Source organism: Triplophysa rosa, linkage group LG11 (genome assembly GCF_024868665.1).
Source record: "Triplophysa rosa linkage group LG11, Trosa_1v2, whole genome shotgun sequence".
NCBI classification, from domain to species: Eukaryota; Metazoa; Chordata; class Actinopteri; order Cypriniformes; family Nemacheilidae; genus Triplophysa; species Triplophysa rosa.
The window spans coordinates 2815542-2841254 of NC_079900.1; the positions used below are offsets into that span (position 1 = coordinate 2815542).

The window sequence follows — 25713 nt, forward strand, 5'->3', positions numbered from 1 at the left end:
AAGATGAATCAAATCAAGCTTGTTTTCAATCATCTCTATTACACTCCCAGCATTAAGAGTACCTGCTTCTATCGCCCTAGTGGCCTATCGAGATCAACAGCTTGTTTTTGTTGCACTCGGGTTTCCTTCGGTATTTATTTGCTTATATGAAACTGGCTTAAGGAAGTGTTAGCTCGTCTATCGCCTGCGACCCTTGACTGAAATAACTCGACCAGCTCAAGTCATATATGCTCAATCATCCAGCATCTGCTTAAAGTATCAGTGAATGTGGGCCAGTCATGATTCGACGGGGTCAGAACTCCGCTTAAATCACATCGCTGAATGATGAATCAAATGCTTCTAGTTATTATTGTATGTGTGTTTAAAGATGTTTACTGTGTTGTTTGACTGGATATAATGTATTTCAAGCAGGAACTTAAAACAAAGGCTCTTTGGTCATCCAACTTGAATAGAAAGGTCAACCACCCACATTTGCTAAGTTTGACTAAACCAGCATCAGGACCAGGCCAACATTATAAACAACCTAGCTACGTATAATTATTTATTTACCTTCATATAATTGTAAACATAAATGACTATCTTTCTTCTGCAGAACACAAAAGAAGATATTTTGAAGAATGTTGATAATCAAACAACGTTGACCCCCATTGACTTCCATTGTATGAAAACCATTTCTCAAAATATCTCTTTTTGTGTTCCACTGAAGAAGGAGTCGTATACAGATTTGAAAATGAGGAGGAACAAATGATGACCAAATTTTCATTTTTTTGTTAGCTGTCCCTTCAGGCTATCCGCTAAACTGTCCAACAGGGGTGGCGAGCAAAACAAACGCTGCTCTCTTAAGATCTCACAGTCGTCCCTTTGTGATTTTTACTACGTTGCAGTTTCTGACTTTACAAGCAGATAAGAGCCATGGTCAAAGTGTGCGGCCGAGCACTTCACAGGTTTTTTCTGTTAGCTGAAGGCACGCCCCACCGAAAGCGTGGCCATATTGTGGCAGACTTGAGAAGAGCGAGGAACAGATGGTGCTCTCAGCAACGAAGGCTGCGGGCCTGTTGTGATGACACAACGTGCCGGTTAAAGCACACGAGCCCCTCGGACCATGCTCGCCAAGTCAAGCTGCTAAAAATACAACAGGGTAATGTTGAGCTCAGCACGGCACTGAAAGAGCGCAAGGTTAGAGGCGAGGTGTGGACTTTAAACGTGTGAAATGTGAACAATGCAGCCTTCTGTGAGTTACCACAGGTGTACTAGATCTGTCTTCACGGGTTTCGAGGTTTCAAATTATTTACTAGACAACTACATTAGATTAGCACTAAATAATATAAAATGGAGCGGATGAGACCAAGTACAATCGCCTGAAGGCATTTAAACGAAGAGTTCACACAAATTCTTATAAATGAGTCATCTAGACATCTCATCTCTAGACAAATTTAACAACTGCTGTTAGTTATAATACAGAACAAGGAATTTGCGTCAAAGTCAGTCTTTTAATGGAATGAATGCGTGTACTTTCAATATTGCATTGGACATTTAAACAACGCAATGACAACAAACATCAAGGTGGAAATTAAAACATTAGGTGTTGGATGAAATACAAAATATAATCAAATGAAGTGCATGCATGACGCATGCGAAAAGGAGGAAATAAAGCGGCATAATTGTTATAAAATACAAACTATAACACCTCGTCTTGTGTCAACACGACCGCAAATACATTCACTTCAAGCCCACATAATGTCCATCAATGAGGGCGAGATTTGATTGAACCCCGTACGCACTGAAAGGACAAAAGCGCAAACTAGCAGCATCTGTCGCCGGGGCGATGGACGTCCAATGAGCCTGTTGCCTAGCAACGGAGGCTTTGGAAAAACACAGCTGTTGCCATAGCTCACTCTGTTGGAATGCAGCATCACGCTACAGTGGTCCCGAGCTTATTGGTTGAAACACACAAATACACACAATCTGAAGGAAACCGGAGAGGTGAAACGTAATCAGCTAGCTCACAGATGTTGAGAGAATGACGAAATAGAAAACAGGTAAAAGACCAATCAACTTCCATAAAATACGTGATTGATGAACATTTGTCATTAAGAGCAAAATGTCTTTATTCTCTTAAAGCGAAAGATGTTGATACTTGGTTAGCGATGTCGTACTGCCGTACAAACCATCTCACATAATCCCAAGCGGCTCGTGGGTCTGTTCCTTAGTGTATTATGGTAAACCCCCGGATCATATTCTGTTGGCAGACACAGGAGGTAAATTGAATTAATGTGAACACGATTAGGGAGGTGAGCCCTGAGCCCGCAGGGTTTACCAGTCGCTATGGAGAGGTGTGCACAACATGTACAGTGAGCCAAGGGATTTTAGGGCTAAACTAACAAACCGCCACCATGAAACAATGAAACTTCAATGGTAATACCATGCCACTGTAGGTACTTCAAAGAATACCGCGGTATTACCATAGTGCCTTACAAGATCTATCTGTGATGATGCACGTAATGTGATTTGCACTTTTATTGGTTGAGGGTGAATCACGGTGCGACACGAATAGTAACAGGTGTCAAGGTTTTAGAGTTGTGCGAGCTCTGTGACAGAAATAGATCTACAATGGGACATGCCTTAGAGAGATCGATGAGGGTGGAGTCACGCTCTTACTTGCCCTGAGCATTTACATTGGTTTCCAAACATTTGTCAGACATTTGCTTTCCTCGATTATATTATATAATCAGAATGTCTAAATGAACATTTTGTGCTAAGCACCATGCATCAAACAGCCAGGTCTGACAGGATGCCAGACGTTCTTACATGCCGTTTTTAGCCCCTGACTTCAAAGCTTTTAATAGCGTGTCACAAAATAACAAAGCAGTGTGTCGGACATCATATCCGGGAGGTAATGCCACGGAGGCATCGTGGGTAGCAGAATGAGGACACGGTAAGAACATCAGAGGGGTAAAGGGGATTGATGGCATGCCTCGTCTCTGTAAAGCCACGTTGCATGACCTTATCTCTTTTTATGGACTCGGTATTTGGCGACCTTTCCCACAATTCCTTGCAGAAGGGGTTCCCTAAAGAGCAGGGGCACCACACGCCCGCTGTACAGCATCGCTGGAAGGTGGGAAGAACCCTTACTCTCTATGAGCAACCGCATCAAATACATAGTTGTGGGAAATAATTCGTTATTTACAGTGTTTGGAGAAAGAAAATAATTATTTTATGATGGCTGCAATATAACGTGAGCCATTTAGATGTTGCTAAGTGAGACATTTTGGACGTCAGACAGATGGTCACGCCAGGTCTTAAGGTCATGAAACCTTTGACCAACTACAAAGCAACTGGACCCAGTCAGTGGAAGAGCTCTCTCTCTGCAAAAACCTGCCGAGATCAAACCAAATCCATTTCATTCGGTTTCATACAGAAGACGATAGAAGACCACTCCATGAATTATTAAGAAACATAATATGTTCGGAAACTCAAACGTTGACAGTCACGTCCCAACGACGAAACTTAAAATCTCAACCGTGCCACACATCAAAGATTGACTGATGAAAATGTCAAAAAGGACGAATGAAACAAACTTGAACTGATTCGTCAATTGTACCCATCACCTGAAATCCCATCGCTCGGCAGGTGCGCATCCACGCACACAACTGAATCCGGACCGCCACGGATAGCCGCGGCCCCTCCTGCCGAGATAATGCATGTCCTTATATGGCCGGCGGTGGCTGGGAATAAATAAATAGTGATTGTGTCAGGTGACAGCAGCTGTGCGGGGACGACGACGAGGAATCTATAGTGGACAGTGTCCGGTTACAGAACCACTTCCAATCTTAGACACCTGACGGACCTGAGCGACGGCCGGCCGAGAGAAGCCCAAGGACGGGAGAAGGGTAGCGGACCCTCAGCTGAAGTTTGAGAGCTAAAGATGGGGCTCGACTTGAGGTCAAAGGACGAGATTCAGAGATTCGGATGCAATAAAATGAAAGAACTGTCAAAATTACAGTAGGATGTCTTTGTATTCGAGAAAAGGTGAAGACGTGGAATAAAGGGAGATTTTAATAGTCGCCCCGCAAGCTTTTGGCCCCCAGACTCGAGCTCTTTCCATCAGCTGGTGTCACGCCTCACGACAGCTGACGCTAAAAACCTCGGCCGTACGAAAATAACTCGACTGAGAAACCGGTCTTCCAATAGCTTATTACAGAACACATATAAATCAAAAAGATTTCGCACTTCGTTTCTAACTCGACACAGTCATGTTTCGACTTTGGTATCCACAGTCCAGTTATTATTGAACGCTGTGGGTTTAAATAGCTCGGCTGGTTGCAGGACGACAGCAGATGGTGTCATGGGCCTGTCGGTGACCATCATGATTTTTAAGCACCATTTGGTGTCTTTGGCTCATACTCGTTCTGAAAGGTGTCTACAGACCGTTTCAAAACGACGTGAGCATTTTGCAGGAGAATGAGCAATGCTGTGCCGGCCTGAAAGCACGTGATCTCCAACTGGCCTGTTTTTCTACTGCAAAAAGTTTCAAGACAGGCACTCCGTCTTTCAAGCGTCCTTCGCCGACGACTCTAAGCACATCACGAGTCACTAGTATTGAACATTTGAAGTGAAAAGCTCTTACCTGCCGCGGCCAGAAGCAGCAGAGGCACGGCGAAGCAGAACGTGAGTAAGACCTTCATGTTGGCTGCCAGGAGACCTCTGGAAGCCTCTTAGGCTATATATACCAGGCAGAGAAGGTCGGAGGGCACCAGCGAGAGGGTGGTCTTACGGACGGGACCGCTGGTTGATAACGTCTACGTGGAGGGGGCTGGTGCCGCAGGCGTCAGAACGGAGCGACACGGCACTCTACAGATGACAGCAGCTGACTGTCTCTTTTAGCCGAGCTGTCAGGGCCGTGATGTTGGATGAGGGGTGTGAAGCCGAAGCGACTGAGAGCTTTGGTACTTCGGCTGGTCTTAACAAACAAGAACGATCATTTAAAGAAATGTTATATATATATAATGTTCTTCTCTTAGACAAACACATTTATGATATATTATAACGATATTTTCATACAGAGGGCTGTGCAAGAGTTTGGCATATTTGAATCTTGTTTTAAATCTTAGATTAAAGTTAGGTAGGAAATTTATTTCGATTTTTCCAGCAGACAAAAACTTTAACTTTTTTGCTTGTGCATATATGATGGGTCAAATGTTTAACACGACAAATATTGTAGCATTTTTTAAAGATTTTAGAATAATAGTACACACAAAATGTATGCATGTGCATGCTTATATACAGACGCACAAAGAATAAATGTTGTTTTAAACCTTACTTGTATTTTAAAGTACACGACTGGTCAAAAGTTTTTGGACACGTGGGTGAAATGTCTCTAATTATTAAAGAAAAACTTTTGTGCTTAAATGTCTGAAATCAATTTTTTATGTTTTTTATGACAAAACTAACATTTTCAAAAAGTTTTTGAAATGGATGGCTTTGGCTGAATAATGAAGAAAGAGCAGTCGATAAGAGCACAGACTAGATGGGAACTTCCTTACAATGGTTTAAAAAGCATCTCAGGGTGAGACCTCAAGACGCTGCTTGATAAAATGACAAGAAAACATGGGAAATTCTAGACTGAAGATGATAAAATATAACATGTTTAAATTTATTTACATAATTCTCATAGTTCCCTGATCTTTATAAGTTTATTATTATTCTAAAATGTGAAAAATATAAACGCATAAGTGATCAAGTCAGTGATAAAAAAAGGCAAATAATGTTTAAAAATCTAACCATTTTTTCCTACTGACAAAGTAAAGGAGCTATAAAGAAACTTTTTAATTATAATTTTGCTTAATTAAAAAAAGTGTACACACACACATGGTTGGTCAAGTGTTAACGTTCTCATCATTCATTTTTCTTCACAATAGTAAGTTTTTTGTAAAAGTATATTTATGCTGCGTTCAAGACACCTCGGACCTTGTTAACATTAAAACGCCGCTGTTCCAGAAATATCCTAAATCTGAGGTGTGATAACACACGCACACTTAACTTTGGGGTAATTTGGGGCAGTTTTTGATCTCAATATCAAAGTGTCCCAATTTCACCTGAATTCACACTGAATGTAATATACATATAGGAAAAATCAAAACAGATTACATATAATACATGTTGAGTAACTATTAAATAGAATTATAAATATAATTTTTAAGTAGTTATTAAGAGATTATCATGTGATCACTTTTATACTTTCTTTATGCTAATAATAAACTATTTGTTTTGTTTGCACATGGCTCATTCCACACTAGTACTCGTGTATCTTCAGACCTATTAAAATGATTTTTTAACGGGTGTTAACCTCAGCCATGCTGGGCAGGACGACAGGAGCGGACAGCCGTGAATTAGGTGTAAAAGTGAGCTTGGGTTGAGAATAACACGCTATTTTAAATCTTAGATTTAAGTTAGGTAATAGGACAGTTATTTTGATTTTTCCAGCTGACAAAAACTTTTTTGCTTATGCACATATATGACGGGTCAAATGTTTAACATGACAAAGTTTGTAGCATTTTTTTCAGATTTTAGTATGATAGTAAACACAAAATGTATGCATGTATATATGTGCATGTTTATATACAGACGCACAAAGAATAAATGTTGTTTTAAACTAGAGCTGTCAACCGATTAATCACGATTAATCGCATCCAGAACAAAAGTTTGTGTTTACATAATATTTATCCATGTACTGTGCATAATAATTTTGTATTTATAAATACAAACACATACACATGAATACATATTTAGGAAATATTTAAATATATTTATTTATATTTACCAATAATTGAAATTATAAATAAATGTTTATACATTTTTTTATTTTTCTTAAATATATGCATGTATGTGTTAATAAATACAAAATTATTATGCACAGTACACAGATATATATTATGTAAACACAAACTTTTATTCTGGATGCGATTACTCGCGATTAATCGTTTGACAGCCCTATTTGAAACCTTACTTGTATATTAAAGTGCACTGCTGGTCAAACGTTTTTGGACACTTGAGTGAAATGTCTCTAATTATTTGAAAAAACTGGTGTGCTTAAATGTCTGAAATCAGTAGACAAAAATATATTTTTTATGACAAAACTAACATTTTCAAAATGTTTTTGAAATTGATGACTTTGGCTGAATAATGAAGAAAGAGCAGTCGATAACAGCACAGACTAGATGGGAAGTTCCTTAAATTTGTAATCAAATATTTGTTATTATTGAGGAATTCCTCAACATATACACACTCAGCAACCCTTCCTTCATTAACCTGCCAATAGACTGTGTGTTATACAAGCCCCATTAAAGCCCACTTCAAATACCACGGCTAGACGTTACGGTACATAATACCGCGTCTTTAAATAATTTAAATATTAAATCAGAGGAAAGTAACACCTTAAAAAAGAGAAATAAATACACGCAACAAAAAAGTTGTAAAAAACAAAGTACAAACTTTATTATTCTGTTTTTACAAAAGGCACAAGCCTCTTTTCCCCAGTTAAAAAAAAAATACAATAGCTTCTCGACAACCAAATGGACTAACTGTCTCACATAAAGCAAAACAATGAGAACAAAAATAGAAACGAAAAATAAAGAGATGACGAACGATAAAAAGAGAGATGATGAGAGACAGGACGAGTCTGGAGACGGTGGAGATGGAAAGGACCAGTGGACATGGTGTGCTTGGACAATGTGAGGGTTACACACACACAGCCGTGTGGTTCTAAACACAGCGAGAAGAGCTTCGGCCGAGGAGAAGACTCTTTACAAAAACAAGAGCCGTCCCTCGTTTATACTACAGTAAGTGCTTCACGTTCGTTCTCCTCGACACACCCGACTTGTGATATGTCCTCTAGAGTTCTTACAGTGATTCCTGCGAGTAGAAAATACACAACGAGAGAGAGACACCCTGTGGCTTCGCTAGAGGAAATGTTCAAATCTGGGAAGCGAAATGGAGATTCTTTTTTTTTCTTCCAAAAGACAAAACCATTATTAAAGACTGAACGTAAGACGGACGACCCATTTAGCTTGAATAAAAAAGCGCGACTTCAAATGAAACGGAAACGAACGTATCGATCGGCCCGATTTGACGGCAAGGACGCCGAGGTTCACAGAGTTCACGTGCTGACAGCATCTGTTAAATCCAAGAGAGAAAAAAGGTTTAAAAATCTGTCCAGCAGCAAAATGATTCCCTGTAATAATTCCTAAGGGATGGGGGGGGACCATGCACACGTTCAAATTTCAGTCCAAAAGAGATTCGACCGTTTCGTCTTGCATGGCGAAAACCATTTTTACTTGCCGGTTTATGCACCGACACAGTGGTAGAATGTTCAGGAATGTTTGGAAACGTTCTCGGGGTGGTGAGCTGTGCGTCTCTTCGGGGTTACTTTAAGGCCTCTTACGCCCGCTGAAGCTGTGTTAAGGCAAGCCACTGGCCGCTGTTGGGCACAAGATACCCGCCCCCTGTCCCGCCAGGGGTCCGGAGAGCTCGCGGTATCGCACGGCCTCGTAAGTGTCAAGACGGCACTTTCATTACAAAAAAGAAATCTCGGCTTACCCTTTATTATCACAAGACACTGATTATCTGTGGTGGGTGTATGAACGTCATACACTACGAGATATGGGAAGTAAAACATTCAAGCCAGCAACTGATCCAGCGAGTGCATAGTGCACAAGGCGAGTCACTGTAAACCTTACTACAGGCCGCACTAGTTAGGGGACAGGCTTACATTACAATTTTCCTAAAGACCAATGGCCGCCAAACACCCGAGCGACTTGAAGGGCGAGCTGTCAGGGCCTGCATAGGCTAAACCGGGTAACCACAACCCTGGTAGTGCTATTTCCTCACGCTCCTAAAATAAAATGCATACAAAACACAGGCGATACACAAACAATCGGTTAGCTTATTCCATTAAATGACAAACAACGATACACAAAATTTGGGGGTGGGGACAGTGCCGGGCGTTTGACATGACGGGGCGGCGCTTCACCTGCACCAGCGTGCGTACTGGGAACCCAGCCCAGTAAAGGCGAGCGACTCTAAGTGCACAGTCCACCTCCATCCTTGATGGACTTTGCGTTTTGGGAAAGTGCACACAGCACTAAGCCCCTCTGGCGGTCTTCAGCACACGGATTTCGTTTGACCGACCAGCAGATCACTGGCGACGGAGGACTAGAAACGCAACTGCACCAAACGTGATGAAAGAAAAGCAACATTTCCTCTAAGGTTTCGCAAGCCGCGGTGCGGAACAGGTTCTCACAGTGATGCTTCAAGCCTCCCCAGAATAAAAAGAGGAATATGGCGTATCAGAGGGGACGACGGGGGGGTGTGGGTAAAAGAGTTCGTTTGGAGATGAGAGACTTGGGTTCCTCCAATCAGAACGCTCTCCTGATTTAGGAGAACAGGAAGAGATGAAACGGAGGTCCGGTGAAGGCCTGTTAGTATTTCATACGGCAGAGGAAACATCACAGGAGAAGGATTAAGAGCCCGATACATCAAAGTATGGAGAGTGCTATGGAAGTATAGTGTACTGTGGGAGTATACATGAGCACGCTTCCGTCTGAGGCGCGTTCGGTAACATTTCATTTTTTCACAATGAACCTTTAAGTCTGTCGACATTTGTGAGTCCCGTGTGAAGAGAGCGATAGAAAGACAGGAGATAGAGAGGGTTTCTGCAGGAGGCCCATCCCCGCGCACCCCCCTCTCCGCGCCCCCCGTTAAATGTGGAGGGGTCGGGGGGGGGGCGGCTGGGGCAGTTAACAGTCCTCGGACCCTTCGTGGTCAGAGGCCGTGTCGGAGTCGGCCGTGTCGGTGAGGACACGACCCGGGGTGACGATAACCGCTCTGCGCTTCTCTTCCTCGGGCACGACCACCCGTTCCTGCGTGCCTTCGATGTGCTGGATTGCCTACGGAAGAACCAAAACACGTCGGTGACTTTGTGACGTAATTCTCAAAGTTTATTCAGTAAGTAGATTTTAGATTTAAAGATCCAGTGCTTCCTATAAATCAGCGAGCTTATTTTGAAAATATCGATTTTTGCACATTTCTAATTCGATTCTACATCTTGTCGAGTTCAAACCCGCTTGACACCGGCCAAATGAAACTTCACTCTGAAGCTGTTAAGTACAAAAACTTCATTACATTTTTACTTAGGATTAGCGCAGAATTGTTAACCGTTTTACCTGCACAATGGTGTCCAAGTTCTGTCGTGATGTGGATGCTGTGTTGATCACGGAGGTGGGGTTACCCATGGTTACCACGGTGACGTGATGAGAAGGGGGTGGCGGCACGGGGGCAGGAACGATGACCGTGGCATGATGGGTGGGCGCAGGAGGCGTGGCAGGAGAAAACACCTGAGCGATGAAGCACACATATTTTCCATAAGCAAACCTAATGAAGCTTCTCTTTGAAGATATCAAGAAACTGTTTTTTAATCATTTATCATCATCAGTTTTATCAACCAAAAAAAGAGCAAATTTTGATCAGCGTATGATATTCTACAGAAAACAAACTTTGGTTTCAATTCGTTTAGCAAAAACATTTTGCGTGCAATTTTTTAGCTGATGTCAGGCCTCATAACTCAAACCCTCGCAAGTCAAAGGATTTTATTGTTTGCGTTGTGTGTTTCACTTAGAAAATGCATGACATTGTGGCAATTCTGCATCTTAAACTCTTCTAATGCCCTCTAGTGGATCAACACTTCAGCTGTAACTTAATTGTGGTGTAAGAGAAATGCCGGATCGTCTCACCAGCGGGCTGCGAGCGGGAGCCGTCTCCTTTCCCACCTGCTCCTGCATGCGCATCAGAGTCTGCGTCTGCGTCTGCACCTGCTGTTCCTGGACGTGCTGGGCGATCACCTTTAGCTTCTCAGGGTACAAGTGGGCATCCAATGAGCGGATCTGATACAAACAGAGAGTCCCATTTAGTGTTCAGTATTTTACTTCATCTAAAGTTATGTCTACCAAGTTTCAAAAAACAGGATTTCATTTGCATTTCAAGTATGATGTTCTCAGGGAATTTTTGTACTTTCTGTGAGTTCTCATTAAATACACAAAGCCTAAAGTGAGCTAATTATGGCAGGCGAACCGCCGCCGCTAATGAACAGTTTGATAACGGATTATACAGACAGCAACTCTTCCACGCTGCCATGACTACAAACACGAGATCTGGCCGAGCAAAACTCTGAGCGACAGATCAAACAGCACCCAATGAAAAGTGAAGTTTCGCAAACTTTGATCAACAAAAGTGACTAATACTATTTGTCTCAAGGAGCCAGCCCTGAACAGTTTCATTATTTCCTTTAGGAACGCACCAATACAGAAGTTTGGCAAATGTGACGGATAATAAAGCAGATATATAAACCTGTTTATTCAAAAATATTACACCTGGCCAATAACACACGTTTTGCACTGAAAACGTCTTGCGTAAAGTTTTTTTTGTTTTTTTGTTGATAAAAACGACATAATAATGCAATAGTGTCTAATAATATAATAAAACAAAACGATGGTTTCCATGGTTTCGTACCTGTTCCTCCAGCATCATGCGAACCGAGCGTTCTTTATCCAGCTGTTGTCGGAGTTCGATCATTTCTCGCCGGAGATCCTCCACTTTCTCCTCCTCGAGGATGTCTGGAGAGCCGATGCCCTCGTCCTTCTCCTCCGCACGCCTCCTCTTCGGGGAGGAGCCGCTGAACTCCTTCTGAGACGACAGGAAAGATCATTTAAGAGAACAGTCGAGTAAAGATGCTCTGCTTTCAGTTGCTAGTGTCGAGTCCTATGAAACACGTACTGAAATATTTCAAGTCGCTTTAGATCGGTTAAACATTAGAATTAAATGTAAAATAAGCTTTCAAGCTATTATTAGAGAACAGCAAAATACACCTAAATATTTTTGTGATGGAGGCCGTGAAAATTTTGGCAGGGCTGTCACGATGATGAAATTTGGTTGACGACTGATCGTCTATTAAATAATTGCGATTAATTGTCCGTTTAAAGGCTTTGCCGTTTTTTGATTAATTACAATTAATTTAGTCAATGAATAAAATATAGATACATTAAGAAATGTGAAAATTCTGCAAATAACTTGTAAAATTCCCTAGAATTTAGAAGAAAAAAAACGGAGATATGAGGATGATGTCGTCTTGCGGTGTAGATGCAGCAAATCTGGAATCACTTTAGTAAAACTCAAACACAAAAAGTACAAATCTGATACAACTCAAACGATGAAGAAATTTGAACGTAACAGTGAGCGCAGATCACGGACAGTGGATGTAAAATGCTGCAGATCATCCTTGTTTTCTAAGGATTTACAATCTGAAATAATTGCGATTATGTCAAATAATTGCGACAGCCCTAACAACAGCCGGCACATTTTGCAACTAACTCAAAGGTTTTCATTAACTTGCCAGCTGGGTACAGATGTCTACCAGTAATGCCCAAATGACCCAGTATCGGTCGATTAATCGTCTGGCAGATGTATCAGTCTATTTCTAACATACACCAGGTGTGAGTCTGGTTTCTCAGGTCAAAGAGCTTCACCTGTATGTAGCGTTTCAGTTGGGTGTTCTGTTGCAGCAGCCGGGTCTTCTCCTGCTCCATTGAGAAGATGTATTCAGCCGTCTGCTGTAAGATGGCAGCCTGGAAAAGAGAGAGAGAGAGAGAGAGAGAGAGGGAGAGAGAGCGAGAGAGAGAGAGAGAGATCACATTACATCCTTCTGAAAGCTCCGGAATAACGGTCCACATCACTTGAGCAGCTGTGGTTACAGTGACGTGAACGTCTTGTGTGATGGATGGATGTATACATTCAAGCTGCCATGTGCCATACAAAAATGAACAAACACCAAAATCAAGTAAATAAAATAAACAAATAAAAATACTAAAGATTGAAATGTTTACATTTTCTTGTGTCATTTACCCTCAGATGAGGCATTTCACCCCAGTGTTGGCTCTTGTTTAAACCCATACACATCCTTTATTGAACATGAACAATGTTTTTCAAATGATTCCATAAAAAGGACATAAAACAAAAATAAGAAGTCAAAATGTGCTTGACGTGAACAACTCGGCTGAAACAACAAACACCACCACAGAAATGAATGGATTCAATGGATACACTGGGAATTGTATTGGTTTTAATGGAAACTTTCAATGGTCTCCGTGTCTACTGGTATTGGTGGGACGTTACTTGGCTCTACAGAACACCAATAAATCCTACTGGAATAAGACCTACGACGCATTTACAGAATACATTTTGTAATGGTTTTAATGGTAAACAGTCATAATGCTATTTATAAAAGAAACCATTAGAATTAGAAGGGAATGCTTTAGAAACCCATTCTCTATGTTGTCAATTATAAATCATATTCAGTGTTAAATCAGTGCAGTGTGTTGTCCAGTTTGTGACTGACCTTGCTGAGTTTCTCTCCGTCGCTGTGCGGGATGAGGGTCTTCAGAGACTGGAATCCCGCATTGATGCTCTGCATACGCCGTCGTTCATTGCTGTTGGCGATCTCGCGTCGGATACGCCGCTCCTGGTCCCGCGCCGTCTCCGGCGTGAGGGGAATGTTTGCTAAACTGTGGAGAGGGGAAAAAACACTTTCAGTATGCTGTCCTTAGCTGATCCTTAGCTAACTTTATATCAGCGAATACTAGGGACGTAACAATCTCACTGTACGATAATACCTTGCTATAAAGCCCACGGTACAATATTTATTGCAATATTTTAGATGACAAACGATGACTTGGAAACGTGCCATAAGCATCATCTTTTCTTTATCCTCTAATCATAACGGTTGCTTAGAGGTATGAGATGGGTCAAATGAGCTAAAAGTCCCTTTTATCAAATAAAATAATTACACCAGATGGACCTTGGCAAAGGTAACGTCTATTATTTTTTCTAAAATCCTCTATGTTAGGCCGTACCGTACCGTACCGTACCGTTTCATACAACCTACGATAATATTGAGACAATTTTGCTATTGCGATAACGCGATATCGATAATATTGTTACGTCCCTAGCGAATACTGTTTGAATTTGTTTTGTTTATTTTAGTTTCAAATTTTCCTTTCAAATTGAGACATTTAACTTTTTAATAAATGACCAAATTTAAGAGGTTATTTCCAAAAAAGAGTTATGTTTCAAAATCGTGTTTTTTTTCCTGTGAATTCCAATTAATATCAATCAAAACGCAGTTGGTTTGTTTTGATTTAAGCTAGGGCTGTGCCGATAAACGATATCATATCGAATCGCGATAGAATGTATTTCAAAAACGATGATAAGCTATTGGCATTTTGACTCGATATGGATTAATCTTACAGTTTAACAGAACGCAGAAATAAACGCAACAACAGTCAGTCAGCGTGCAGCTTTTATCATGCGCGTCAATGTACAAAGTCCATTTCATACAGCACTTGGCAAAGAAAACTCGACATGAGGAGGAAAACATGACTGGAAGCGGAAACAAAGGTAAAACTAACCTCGAGTTGTCATCACGCGGTTTATCAAGTGTCTTATTTTTTTCGCAATCGCCGGTTAAACAAAACAAACTTGGGGCACAATTGCAAGCGAGTTACTTCGAAACTCAAGCACAAACGGTTTTATATCCATCGTTAACATATCTGCTAACATGAGCTGGTGCTTATGAAACAAACCAGCGCCGCCTGTACAGATTAGAGATGTAATGAAGTGAGTTTGTGTGCACATTAAAATATTGAACCTTGTATGTAAAATGCTTGCATGATTAAAGAAATGTACTACAGTTTATGTGAGATGTCTTTAAGGTTCACTGAATACATTGAATGAATCCCACTACTCGAGCAAGACATTATTGCAGCGTTATGTATGTGCGCAGGTGCTGAGCCAATAGCGTTCGAATGTACACAGTAACGGAGCCCTTTCATTGGTTGAATGTACTGAATGAACACTCCCTTTACTTACCGAGTCAATTGAGTCAAAATGAGACTGAATGAACTGGTACATGTTGTTTATGGCCTAATATCCTCTGTGTTGCAACAGTGCATTCATTTAATTGAATTTTAACTGGTTAAAGGTTAACTTTTGTTAATAAACTGTATTTAAAATAGATTCTTTTAAATACATTATCGATGTTATCGATCAATATAGAAAAAAACTATCGAGTTTACTTTTTTGCCATATCGCCCAGCCCTAATTTAAGCCATAATAACTAAAAAATACAGCTAACTAAACACAATAAAAACATGATAACATAATAAAAAACATGATTTTTGATTTTTTTTAAAGCGAATTCTCTTTTTGGAAGTAAACTCTTCAAATACTCCATTTATTCTGTCAATAAACCCAAAGTCAAACAAGAATAAGCCAAACAGCTTCAAGTAGTTCTAGAAATAAAGCTTAGAGGTCAAAAAAATTGTCTACGACGACTAAAACTGCACTACCTAACTTCTTTAACGTCCTAAAAACAGCATGCAAGTTAGTGACAGAGAAACATCACAAAATCAAAAATGTTGGCTTTCCTGGATGTTTTCAAGCTTATTGTCTCTAAACTCAAGGCTCTGGAAATGACAGCTTCTCATGAGCACAGGCGGATTCGGGTGAGGAAATCAAGCCCTAATTGAACTTCCTCTCTCCGTCTGGGCATCTCGCAGGGTATCTTGGGGAAGCTTTGCAAAGCCTCTCTTATCAGTACTGACTCAGCTGAACGGACAAACACAAGGAACAATTGTGCAGACACATTTGAGGCTTCCTTGCGCCCAAGCGGCTTTAAATCCAGCAAACAGATCACATGCCAAACCACAACCACAAACAACGGCAGCCATATTCAGAGCAGCCACCTCCAGGCATAATAATATACACACATAAATGATAAACTAACGGTAAAATATATTTCAATGCTTTTCCATTACCAACACAGACATCATAGAATGAATCACAATTATTTTATGCATCCTAAAGTTTGAGAACGAAGGAAAAACATTCTGCATCATAAACATGTTGACAGGTTAAACAAAAAGAAGAATGTCCTTTTACAACAACATAGACTGGTAGCATAATACTTTAATAAATAGACCAAATAAAAATAAATGAAAACCTAACTTTTTCAAGCCTAATTGTCTGTGTGAAACCATTTTATATGCCAAATAGAAGAGAAATTTAATTTTAAGTTTAATTAAAGTTTACTTACAAAGTTTAATTTATGACTTTTCAGGACAAGTATTAAGTGTTTGTATTTTTATTTCATTTTATCTGGAGACAATGAAAGGAATTAAAAGCAAAATACGTATACACTATTAAAATATCAAAAATATATTAAAAATATCATCATCATATGTCATTTTCTTTTCTTTACTTGTTACGTTGTGTTGTAGAAAATGTAGGGTTTTGGCCTGTATTCCCAGCTTTCGATTCTATTTATTTTAGATTTAACGGCTTTTGTTAACGTTGAAGCTTATTAAAAACAAATCACTACGCACCAAACGTAGTTCATTTGGCCCCCCCATAAAAACAACAGTCCCCATGATGCCCTGCGCCGATTTGCTCACTGGCCCCGCCCCCTGTCGAGAACGGATCGCAGACGCATTGACGGGGCCTTCCTTCAACAGCATACACACCCCCTTATTAAAAACGCCAGTTATTTGTTTACTAACCTTTAACTTTCTTTTAATATATTTAACCATGAAACACGTCAAAACCACCGAGGGAAATGAACAAAATCTCCGTACCGAATTTAAGGGGAAAATCCCGTTCGCAGATAACACGGTCCGCCATTACAACAATGCGCCTCTCGTGCTTCCTCCGTCCATGCGGCAGCAGCGACGCAGTCCAAATAACATCTGATCCGTCTTCCAATACACGCACTGATCCGTCTCCTACGTTTTACATTCGTATTTAGCCTCGTACGTTGGGAATGTGAACATATAAAGACACAGTAAAGAGTTTTAACGTTTGGCTTCAATAAGAAACAGACGACGCCAAATGCACGAGCCACAAGCATGGCCGCAGTGCCCACAAAAACTTATGCCCCGAAAACACACCCGAACTTCAGCCCAAACGCTTCATTTGACACAGCAACCTCCATATTCGTACACTATAACATTATTATGATGAAATCGGGGGACATTGGGTAACTAAAAACACGCGCGAGCTCAGCAGCGTGGTGGTGTGTGCATGCAACCACGTGGTTTGTGTTTGTTGGAGACAAAATGCATCGATTTCCCCGAGATATTTCATAGTTAACGTTGACCCGACAAGCCAATGGGTTGCCGCGAAGCCCCGGGAGATGTATAAAACAAAAAAAATCGAGTCTCGCGCGGGTTATGTCCTGCATTAAGCCGCTGGACAGGCGCATGTACACAATAACACAGAAATCACACCATGCATGTTACTCTACTACGAGCGCAGCTGCTGCTGGCGCGCGATTAAAGGATCGCGCGCGTTGAACGCAATGAATAAAAGAGGGTCTCACGTACCTGCACAAGCCCCCTATGACTTCTTTTTCGGTTTTCCTGAAATGTTGCAACGAGGGCACCTTCTGAGCTGGCACCATGAAATACTCCATGCTTCCCCTCTTCTCTCCAGCTCTGGCTCCTCGATTCTTCTCGCAATGTTATTTAGTTAAAAACAAAACACCTTCTTCTTTCCCGTTTCGCATTTAAGAAGCAGTATGAATGTCCTGGTGATTTGGGGCATGGGAGTGTGAGACGGGTGTTGAGTTGTAAAGGTTACTCTACTCCTCCAGCTGATGGGGTTCCCTCGTAGTGTGTGTTTGTATGTGTGTGTGTGGCGCTAGCTCGCTCTCTTTCCCTCCCTCCTTCTGCATGGACGTGTGTGTGTGTTTGCAGCTGATCGGATGTCTTTCAAGGCGGGAAACAGCTGGTAGGAATCACACACAGCATTGCACTACCAAAAATCCGTCTTCTGCCGAAAATAACGACTTGCATGTAAACAAAAGACCATTGCAACATCATTTCAACATCAAACCCTTTTCTTTAGTAAAGCACTTTTTTTATTACTTGTCGTTTGATGGAAAGCGTATTGTTATGCATGTATTTAAATATTAGCCAATGCGCAATGTAGACATATATAGGCATAGGGCATCTCAAAAATATGTTATCAGCGTTGCTGTATGCATGCTGAATTGGTCAGCGCATAGAAATATATAGTTTTTATGTCAAATCTCGTTTGTACGCTGTTTTTAACCATTATGGCAAACATCTGCCCGTGCAGAAAATCAATGCATGATGCAGTTCATGCCAAAATAAGAATTAAAATCTGTTTTCAATGCGTGTGAGTTGGTTATTTTTTATTATTTAAAGAAGTGCGCGTGTAATATTTATTTTAGATGAATTGGAAACATGAATCGACAAATTGTTAAATGCGTTACGCATGTAACGATATCGATGTAGGTTTGTCAAACTGTTTAGCGCATGTAAATAGGCTCTTCTTTATCTATTGCTGGGGTGAAACATGAGGATCAGCTGACGCGCCGGCAGGGCTTAACAACAACACCGAGGAGAGAGAGAGAGAGAGAGAGAGAGAGCGAGAGAGCGAGAGAGAGAGAGAAAAAAGAGAGGCTCAATGTGCGCACACCATTTTGGGTGCATGAAAGTTGCAGTAGGAGGAGGAACATGAGTTACCTAACCGCCTGCTCGAAGCACAAATCACACACACAGACACAAAATGGGAGCGGTCATGAAGAACCCGGAAATGTGTGTGACTGCGACTCAACCGCGTGAACGTGCACGGACGCGAGCATTCATTCAGCCTGTGACTTTGTGAGCAGAAATTTCACGAATACGTTGTTGTTGCTTTTCGAGATTTTAGTTGTTACAAGTGTTTAGTCTCGCTTTGTAACAAGGTTTAGCAATAATAATGCTAAATAATTTTACAATTCATGTATAGTTTGCCATTCAGGTTTTCCGTTTTTTTTCGACGATTTTATAACAATACAAAACAAAACTTAATCAATATAATATCATATTAAACTAATATTAGTGTGACTATACTTGTTCGGTGATTGTAGTTTTCTATTATCTGTGTTTTGTTGTATTTGTGTATGCAACGTTGTATATTTTGTTGTATAAAATGTGAAATAAATTACTTTATACATTATTTTTAATAAATTAATATGGTGTTTTCTTATTTTTATTATTCTGTAAGCATAACTAATAGATGACAAAACGCTTATTTACTGAGATTGTCTGGTTTACCAGAGCATTGTAAAGGTTTGAGCAGCTGCCCTCTAGTGGACACCTTGAGTTCATATCCAGATTTTTTGAGGACATGTAACACACAGTAACAAACTTTGTCTTGTAAATCATCTGTGCATGCGTTCTGTGCAGTTCAAGATATTTACAGACAAATATATTTGAGCAATTTCGTGCTCATGGCAGGAGAACTGCTCAGTAAGAACCTATGAATGACACTATACTAACATTGTTTTTTTACCAATAAAGCTTCTTTTAAACAATTCGGATTGGAAAAGCACCAAATAAATACAACTAAACTGAATCAGAATAATTGTGTTCATAGTATGAACAGCACAAAGGGTGATGCTTTCTCCAGAGGTACAGAAACAGACGACGGGCTCTATCTCTTCTGAATTGGAAACAGCATTGCACTCTTTGACTTCATGGCCTAATTAATGACAAATGAAGGCCGCAATACTCTAACTCCCATACCTGCTGAAAGAAACGTGCAGACCAAAACATGTGAATATGCAGAATTTTAGGTAACACGAACGTCTACATCATTATTATTCTTTGCTTACGTTAATTATACAATTTACTAATACATTTTTTTCCAACTCATTAGTTCAGTCAAAAATGAAAATTCTGTCATCATTTACTCACCCTCAGGTTGTTCCAAACCTGTATACATTTCTTTATTCTGCTGAAAACAAAGAAAGATATTTGGAAGAATGTCAGTATCCAAACAGATCTCATCCCCCATTGACTACCATAGTATTTATTTTCCCTACTGTGGCAATAAATGGAGGATGAGATCTGTTTGCTTACTGGCATTCTTCAAAATATCTTCCTTTGTGTTGAGCAAAGTAACGAAATTCATACAGCGTTGGAACAATCTGGGGGTGAGTAAATAATGACAAAATATACATTTTTGGGTGAACTATCCCTTAAATGCTGCAAAGTATATGATTTATTGTTCATGTTAACTAAAGCATTGAATAACATTAACAAGTAAACCTTAAGTAAAGTGGTACCATTATGTTATATTATATTAATTATATTATATTATATTAATTATATTATATTATATTATATTAATTATGTTATATTATATTTATTATGTGATGTTATGTTATCTTATGTGATGTTATGTTATGTGATATTAATTATATTATATTATATCATATCATATCATATTTATTATGTGATGTGATGTGATGTGATGTGATGTGATGTGATGTGATGTGATATTATATTATATTATATTATATTATATTATATTATATTAATTATATTATATTATATTGTATTAATTATATTATATTATATTATGTTATATGAATTATATTATATTATATTCTGAACTGTAATGCAGAACTTCTATTGCGTTTGTATTAGAGTATTTGACAGGTTGCTTAAAAAATGCAAAACTCTAAACAGCGGCATAAAAGAATCTTAGAATGAATTTAAAAGCATTAAAAATGATCCACTATAGTGGACAAAAATGAATTGACAATGAAGTCTAAGGAAAGGGTCTAAGGTAATGTTTACTAAAGCGTTGGCAATGTAAAGCTTTATTACCATGCCAATAAAATATCTTTCGAGAGCCGGAGGGAGGGAGGGAGAGATGTTTGGACGGCAGCCCAGGACGGCCCCTCTCAATGCCTGACATGGGCGGAGCAGCGGACATGCGCTGAGCTGGCAGACTCAGATCCCCTCCGCTCGCTCGCTGCGCCCGAGGAGAGGAGACACGGACAGTCTCACGTCCGGGGTGCTGGAGACCCACCTCACCACTCACTGTCTCCAAGGACAACATTCAGGCCCCGGGACAGGAGAGAAGCTTGACCAAACCCGAAACGGGAGACACGACCCGGACACGAAGCGCGAAAGGGGGACGTCTCCTCTCCATCGCCTTTGCGCACGACCACCCATTAAAAGCCCCTCTGGACCCGCGTCGCCAGCAAGCGATGCAGCCCGACGACTAGACAACGGTCACTGTAATCCACCGCGATGCATTTTCGTTTGTTTTGCTTAAATATTAACCTATCGTGTCGGGCTCGGTTATAACATCACGGACACTGTTTTGGTGTTGACACGCATTCAACGGGTTTCTGCTTGATGAGAACGTTTCTCATGGCCTGAAACTGACATAAACTATTTATTTGGATCGACGCGTTGTGTTCATTTCATGTCTGTTTTTTATACCGCTGTCATGTTTATACCGACAATGGTCTGACGGTTTCAGACAGCTATAGATTATTCTGGTGACAGTGTCTTATAGATCCTTCTGCGCATACAATCTGGCGGGCCTTCCTCAAAACTGACACTTCTTTTGCAACCGAAGGGCGCTGGATCAAGTATTCCCCCTGGAAAGTTTAAGGTGGAGACCAGCGCTTGCCCATAACGTGTCCAGGAGGATTTTCCCAAGGTAAGTCAGTCTAATGAACTCTGATGCAACCTTGCATCTTTGGTCTCAGGCACGCTGCCAGTGCCATGCCAGATTTGGGGAGATTTGCGTCAACACAAGCATGCATACTTATTTGTGTCCATTGAGCTCATTCCGGGTAGACCCTGACCTATTTTTTGAGAACGTGACGGGTTTGCAGTCTTGTCTAGGTGCCTTCGTTGAATGAGAAACTGTATTTTAGATCGGAAAGTTGGACCGAGGATCGTGTGATATCTGTTGTCGTTTGTTTGTTCGGCTTATCTTATTCCAGATGCTGTTCAGTCACAGTTGCAGATAAAATACAGGGATAGGGATTCACAGATTAGACATCAATAACCAAAACGAGGAAATCTCACATCTCTTAGTTAGTAAGTTAGTGTTGTTGTGCATGTGTAGCGGTTTAGGCCTGGATAGAAAGCAGTCATCATCATCCAATTAGGCAATTCCAGTGTCCCCTTGCTTAATTGTGAGCACATTGTGATGTGGTTTGGCACAGAGCCCGCCCTCATTGGCTCTTACACATGGGGCCATTGATAAAGACGACGACGGCCAACGGAGAGAGAAGCATCTCACACCGGGGGTCTAAACACTCGCTGGAAGATCGTGCGCCGGGCGGATGGTTTGATTTCGCAGACCTGCCGTACCTGTTTACATCTGAGATGGCTGCTTGAGTTTGCTGAAGGCAAAACAGCCGGTTGTAATTTTAGCGAGATGTGAAGTTTGGACATTTTGACCTTTTGTGAGAACCGCTGCTTCCATAGCCCATCTGCTTTTGTAAACAGTGTGAAGCTCTCAAACTCTGTCATGAACGTGTTCAGGTCACATCCTTACAAGAAAGTCAATAATGACCTTTTTATGACACGCAACCTTCCTCTAGTTCACGTGCACGCAATCGACGTCTGCTTCTTTTGGAGATTTGTTGAAATCGTTGGTGTTTAACTCACAGAAATGACCATGAAGTGACCCAAACTTAACACTCCGTGTGGCGAAATCCAGGCCTGGCCAGATAATGTCAATCTCGTGCTCTTGTGTGCGTGTGTGCACAGCTTTCTGCCTTACGCTCCTCTACAAACATCTCATATTATTGCCGTAAGTCTTGGGTTTACCGTACGTCCTCCTCCAGCTGTGCGTGCTGACGTTGACTTGTGTTTGTGAACCGATTGCTCCGTCTTTCACCGTTTGCCCGAAAGAGACAGCGGAGCAAAAGCGCAGCTGAAAGTTAGAGAAATCGGAGAAGACTTTGGCGCAGTTTGGCGAGGGGTCTGGCTAGTGAATATGCTGTTTGTTCCACTCTATGCTCAGAACGGTGTGCCAAATATGACCCACCCTGAAGTGCCTCAGTGAATTCATTCCCATTACGCTCGCTAATGCACAGTGACTGCACAGGGGCCCCGGCCACTAAAACGGGGACAAACCAGGAGGAGAAATACATGACACACACGTTCAATACAAGCTGTATACTTTTCGCAGGCTAAACATCAGCGGAAGACCAAAGAAGTGCATTTTACATTTATTCACTAAGCAGACGCTTTCATCCCAAGTGAGTTTTGGTTTGTCAACGATCGAACGGTAAGCGTGGTCTACAAAGTGTGTACAAGAAGGTTTAGTGTTATCGCTAGGGAAAGATGAAGTGCAGACGGGAGATAGTCGCTAGGGATGCACCGAATGTTCGGCCACCGAAAATGTTCGGCCGAATATAGCAAAAAACGCAAGTTCGGTGTTCGGCCGAATATGTGAAGTGGCCGAATAAATTTTTACCGAACATGACTCGTGGTGCGATGGCTTAATAAATAGAAGAAATGCAAAAAACCACGTTCGGTGTTCGGTATTATTCGGCCTTCGGCCAAGTGTTTCACATCATGTTCGGCTTCGGCCAAGAATTTTCGCTTCGGTGCATCCCTAATAGTCGCGCACAGAAAATACGATCTATTAATGCAAAGAATGATGCGTTTTATTGCACTTCAATAAAAGGACGAAACGTACGGATTAGAATCAAAATAGTGTCATAAAAATTGCTTACACGACTTTTGTGTACAGTATGAGCAACTTTGCTGTATTAGAATGATTTGGGTAAATAATGACTGAATTTTCATATAACAGTATTGTCTTTTTTATGTTTATAATAGTTTTTCGTTGTTTTAATGAAGTATCAACCTTTTATACAGTCTATGGTATCCACTAAGTCTCAGATGTTTCTTCTAAAATCGCTTGGGAGAAATGAAACAGAAACAGATATGCGACAATTGTGTAAATCCATGAAGAGTATGAGGTGTAAATGAATGTAGATCGTAGAGGTCAAATAATCTGGATTTGGGTAAATCTGACGAGAAATGTTTGAGTTCATATTGAGATCTTCAATCATATTGACTTTCGTTTGCAGACTTGACAGATCTGAGCTCGGTTTGACACGTTGTCGACATCTCTTCTGAAACTAACGGAGACATTGATTTGTGATATTTCTGACTCGTTTTATAAATCTGAGATGCAGATGCAGATGAAGACAAAAAGTAAATTTACCCTCATTTCATCTCATTGATGTCTAAATCATTTTTGTTTTCTGTATTTTTTCTTTCTTATGGATTATCAGTCTTGCGTTTGTTAAACCAGTTATCATATTTTGAACGAACGTAAAAATTGTACATACATAGAAATGAATGCATGTGAATTCTGTAGTGACGAAAACAAAATGATCAGTGTCCACATCGCATCTCAGTTCACTTTAGTCAGTCTCTAAATCTGCTTCATGAAATGCATTCTGGGATGCTGTTGAAATGAATGAAGTTTCCATGAATGCTGGACAACTTTATTTCTTTATACAAATGTAGGCGCAGTTCAAGCATTCAAGCAAAGCTTTCTAAGATCACGGCAGTCATAAAGCGTACCCAATGGTGGTGTGTTTGTGCAGCGAGAGCTGCTGATATGAGGCGGTGAGTCACACAGCTCAGTGAAGCCAGGCTCTCTCGCTGGGTTTGGACCATGCATTTTTCTGCAGTTAAACTGCAACCACTAATCACAGCGTGGCCTCACCATTTCCTCTTGGAACGCTTCGCTCCTGTCCTCCCTGCTGCGCTGAGCCTGGTCCCGCCCCGGCCCGAGGACCCTCTCGCCCCCGCCCCGGCACCTTCACGGGACACCAGAGGAAGGTTTACGCCAACCGTCCGTGCGCCTCCGGGCTGCCAATGGCTTGAGATCTGAGCACAGCCTCTCCAAAGTCAACACAGACGGAGAGCGCTCGCGTACCTCCCTCTTCCATTTCTCACCGCGTCTTTCGGAATAAAAAAACGAATAAAAGTGAAAAAGCTGTCATTATATTTCCACATCAAACACACATGATAGAAACACAACCAAAAGATTACTTTCATTAAATGCCTGAAAATAGTTTAGTACGGTGGTTCTTAAACATTTTCGTTGTAAGGCCCCTTTGTGTAGAGTGCATTGCTTTGCGGTCCCCCCCAAAAATGACATAATCTTAAACTAGGATTTTAAGACAAAAACATCTTCAGTTATACTGTACAATGCTGGAACATAAATTCTTATTTTTCTGATGTTTGATTGCATAACATTTATGATACATTTCTGTAATACACATCTGTGGCCCCCCTGGATCCATCTCGGGGGCCCCCCCAGGGAGCCACGGCCCCCAGTTTGAGAACCACTGGTTTAGTAAAGACATAAAATTTGTCATTTTATTTATAAAGTCATCATTTATTCCCCTTCATGTGGTTGTCAACCTGTATGCGATTCTTTCTTTAGCGGAACACAAAACAAGATATTTTGAGAAATGTCTCAGTGATTTTGTTCATACAACAAAAAATCCCTTGGTTGCCAACATTCTTCAAAATATCATCTTTTGTGTTCTCAAGCATATGTCCCAGACATTAAAAACCCCAAACTGCCAACCACAAACAGTACACCAAATGAACCACAAGAGGACCAACATCAGTGTTTGCTTACTGCATGGAGACTTTCAGGGTCACATCACCACGACTGTTTTCAACTGTAATCCGTACGCTGAATCGCATCGGGCCAAAGTCTCCAGCAGTGAAACCAAGAGCGCAGATGGTT

The 25713-nt window shown here is 40.9% G+C and overlaps 3 protein-coding genes across 6 annotated transcripts in view; 1 reads left to right on the top strand and 2 right to left on the bottom strand.

Moving 5' to 3' along the window:
* The window catches only part of srl (sarcalumenin), a 16470-nt gene extending 11406 nt beyond the window's left edge, over positions 1-5064 (bottom strand). For both annotated transcript variants that reach the window (XM_057346492.1, XM_057346491.1), the window contains exon 1: positions 4628-5064. In XM_057346492.1, coding sequence (XP_057202475.1) covers positions 4628-4685 — 58 coding nt within the window. In that variant the 5' untranslated portion in view covers positions 4686-5064. The remainder of the gene's footprint in view (positions 1-4627) is intronic.
* A 2280-nt stretch (positions 5065-7344) lies between these two features.
* tfap4 (transcription factor AP-4 (activating enhancer binding protein 4)) lies at positions 7345-17828 on the bottom strand. 3 transcript variants are annotated; one of them, XM_057346496.1, is made up of 7 exons: positions 16737-17204; positions 13445-13610; positions 12576-12674; positions 11563-11736; positions 10788-10937; positions 10221-10391; positions 7345-9944 (listed from the first exon to the last, which is right to left on the bottom strand). In XM_057346496.1, the coding sequence occupies exons 2-7, from the start codon at positions 13517-13519 to the stop codon at positions 9795-9797; spliced, it is 819 nt and encodes a 272-aa protein (XP_057202479.1). In that variant the 5' UTR covers positions 13520-13610; positions 16737-17204; the 3' UTR covers positions 7345-9794. The 3 variants fall into 3 exon arrangements, with proteins under 3 accessions (XP_057202479.1, XP_057202478.1, XP_057202477.1); XM_057346495.1 differs by lacking the exon at positions 16737-17204 and adding an exon at positions 17484-17828 and having other exon boundaries at positions 7346-9944; positions 11563-11733; XM_057346494.1 differs by lacking the exon at positions 16737-17204 and adding an exon at positions 17484-17827 and having other exon boundaries at positions 7346-9944.
* A 3052-nt stretch (positions 17829-20880) lies between these two features.
* glis2b (GLIS family zinc finger 2b) overlaps positions 20881-25713 on the top strand; it is a 29421-nt gene continuing 24588 nt past the window's right edge. Inside the window, exon 1 of the mRNA XM_057346476.1 lies at positions 20881-21630. The gene's annotated coding sequence lies outside the window, so the exon portion shown is untranslated. The remainder of the gene's footprint in view (positions 21631-25713) is intronic.

What these genes read in the sequence shown, in the direction of transcription:
- tfap4 (XM_057346494.1), bottom strand. Translation starts at nt 17,572, where the DNA reads ATGGAGTATTTCATGGTGCCAGCTCAGAAGGTGCCCTCGTTGCAACAT. An exon ending in ACGGAGAGAAACTCAGCAAG is followed by an intron (nt 12,675 to 13,444) that starts GTCAGTCACAAA and finishes TCTCTTTTCCAG; the next exon opens with GCTGCCATCTTACAGCAGAC. An exon ending in GCATGATGCTGGAGGAACAG is followed by an intron (nt 10,938 to 11,562) that starts GTACGAAACCAT and finishes TGTTTGTATCAG; the next exon opens with ATCCGCTCATTGGATGCCCA.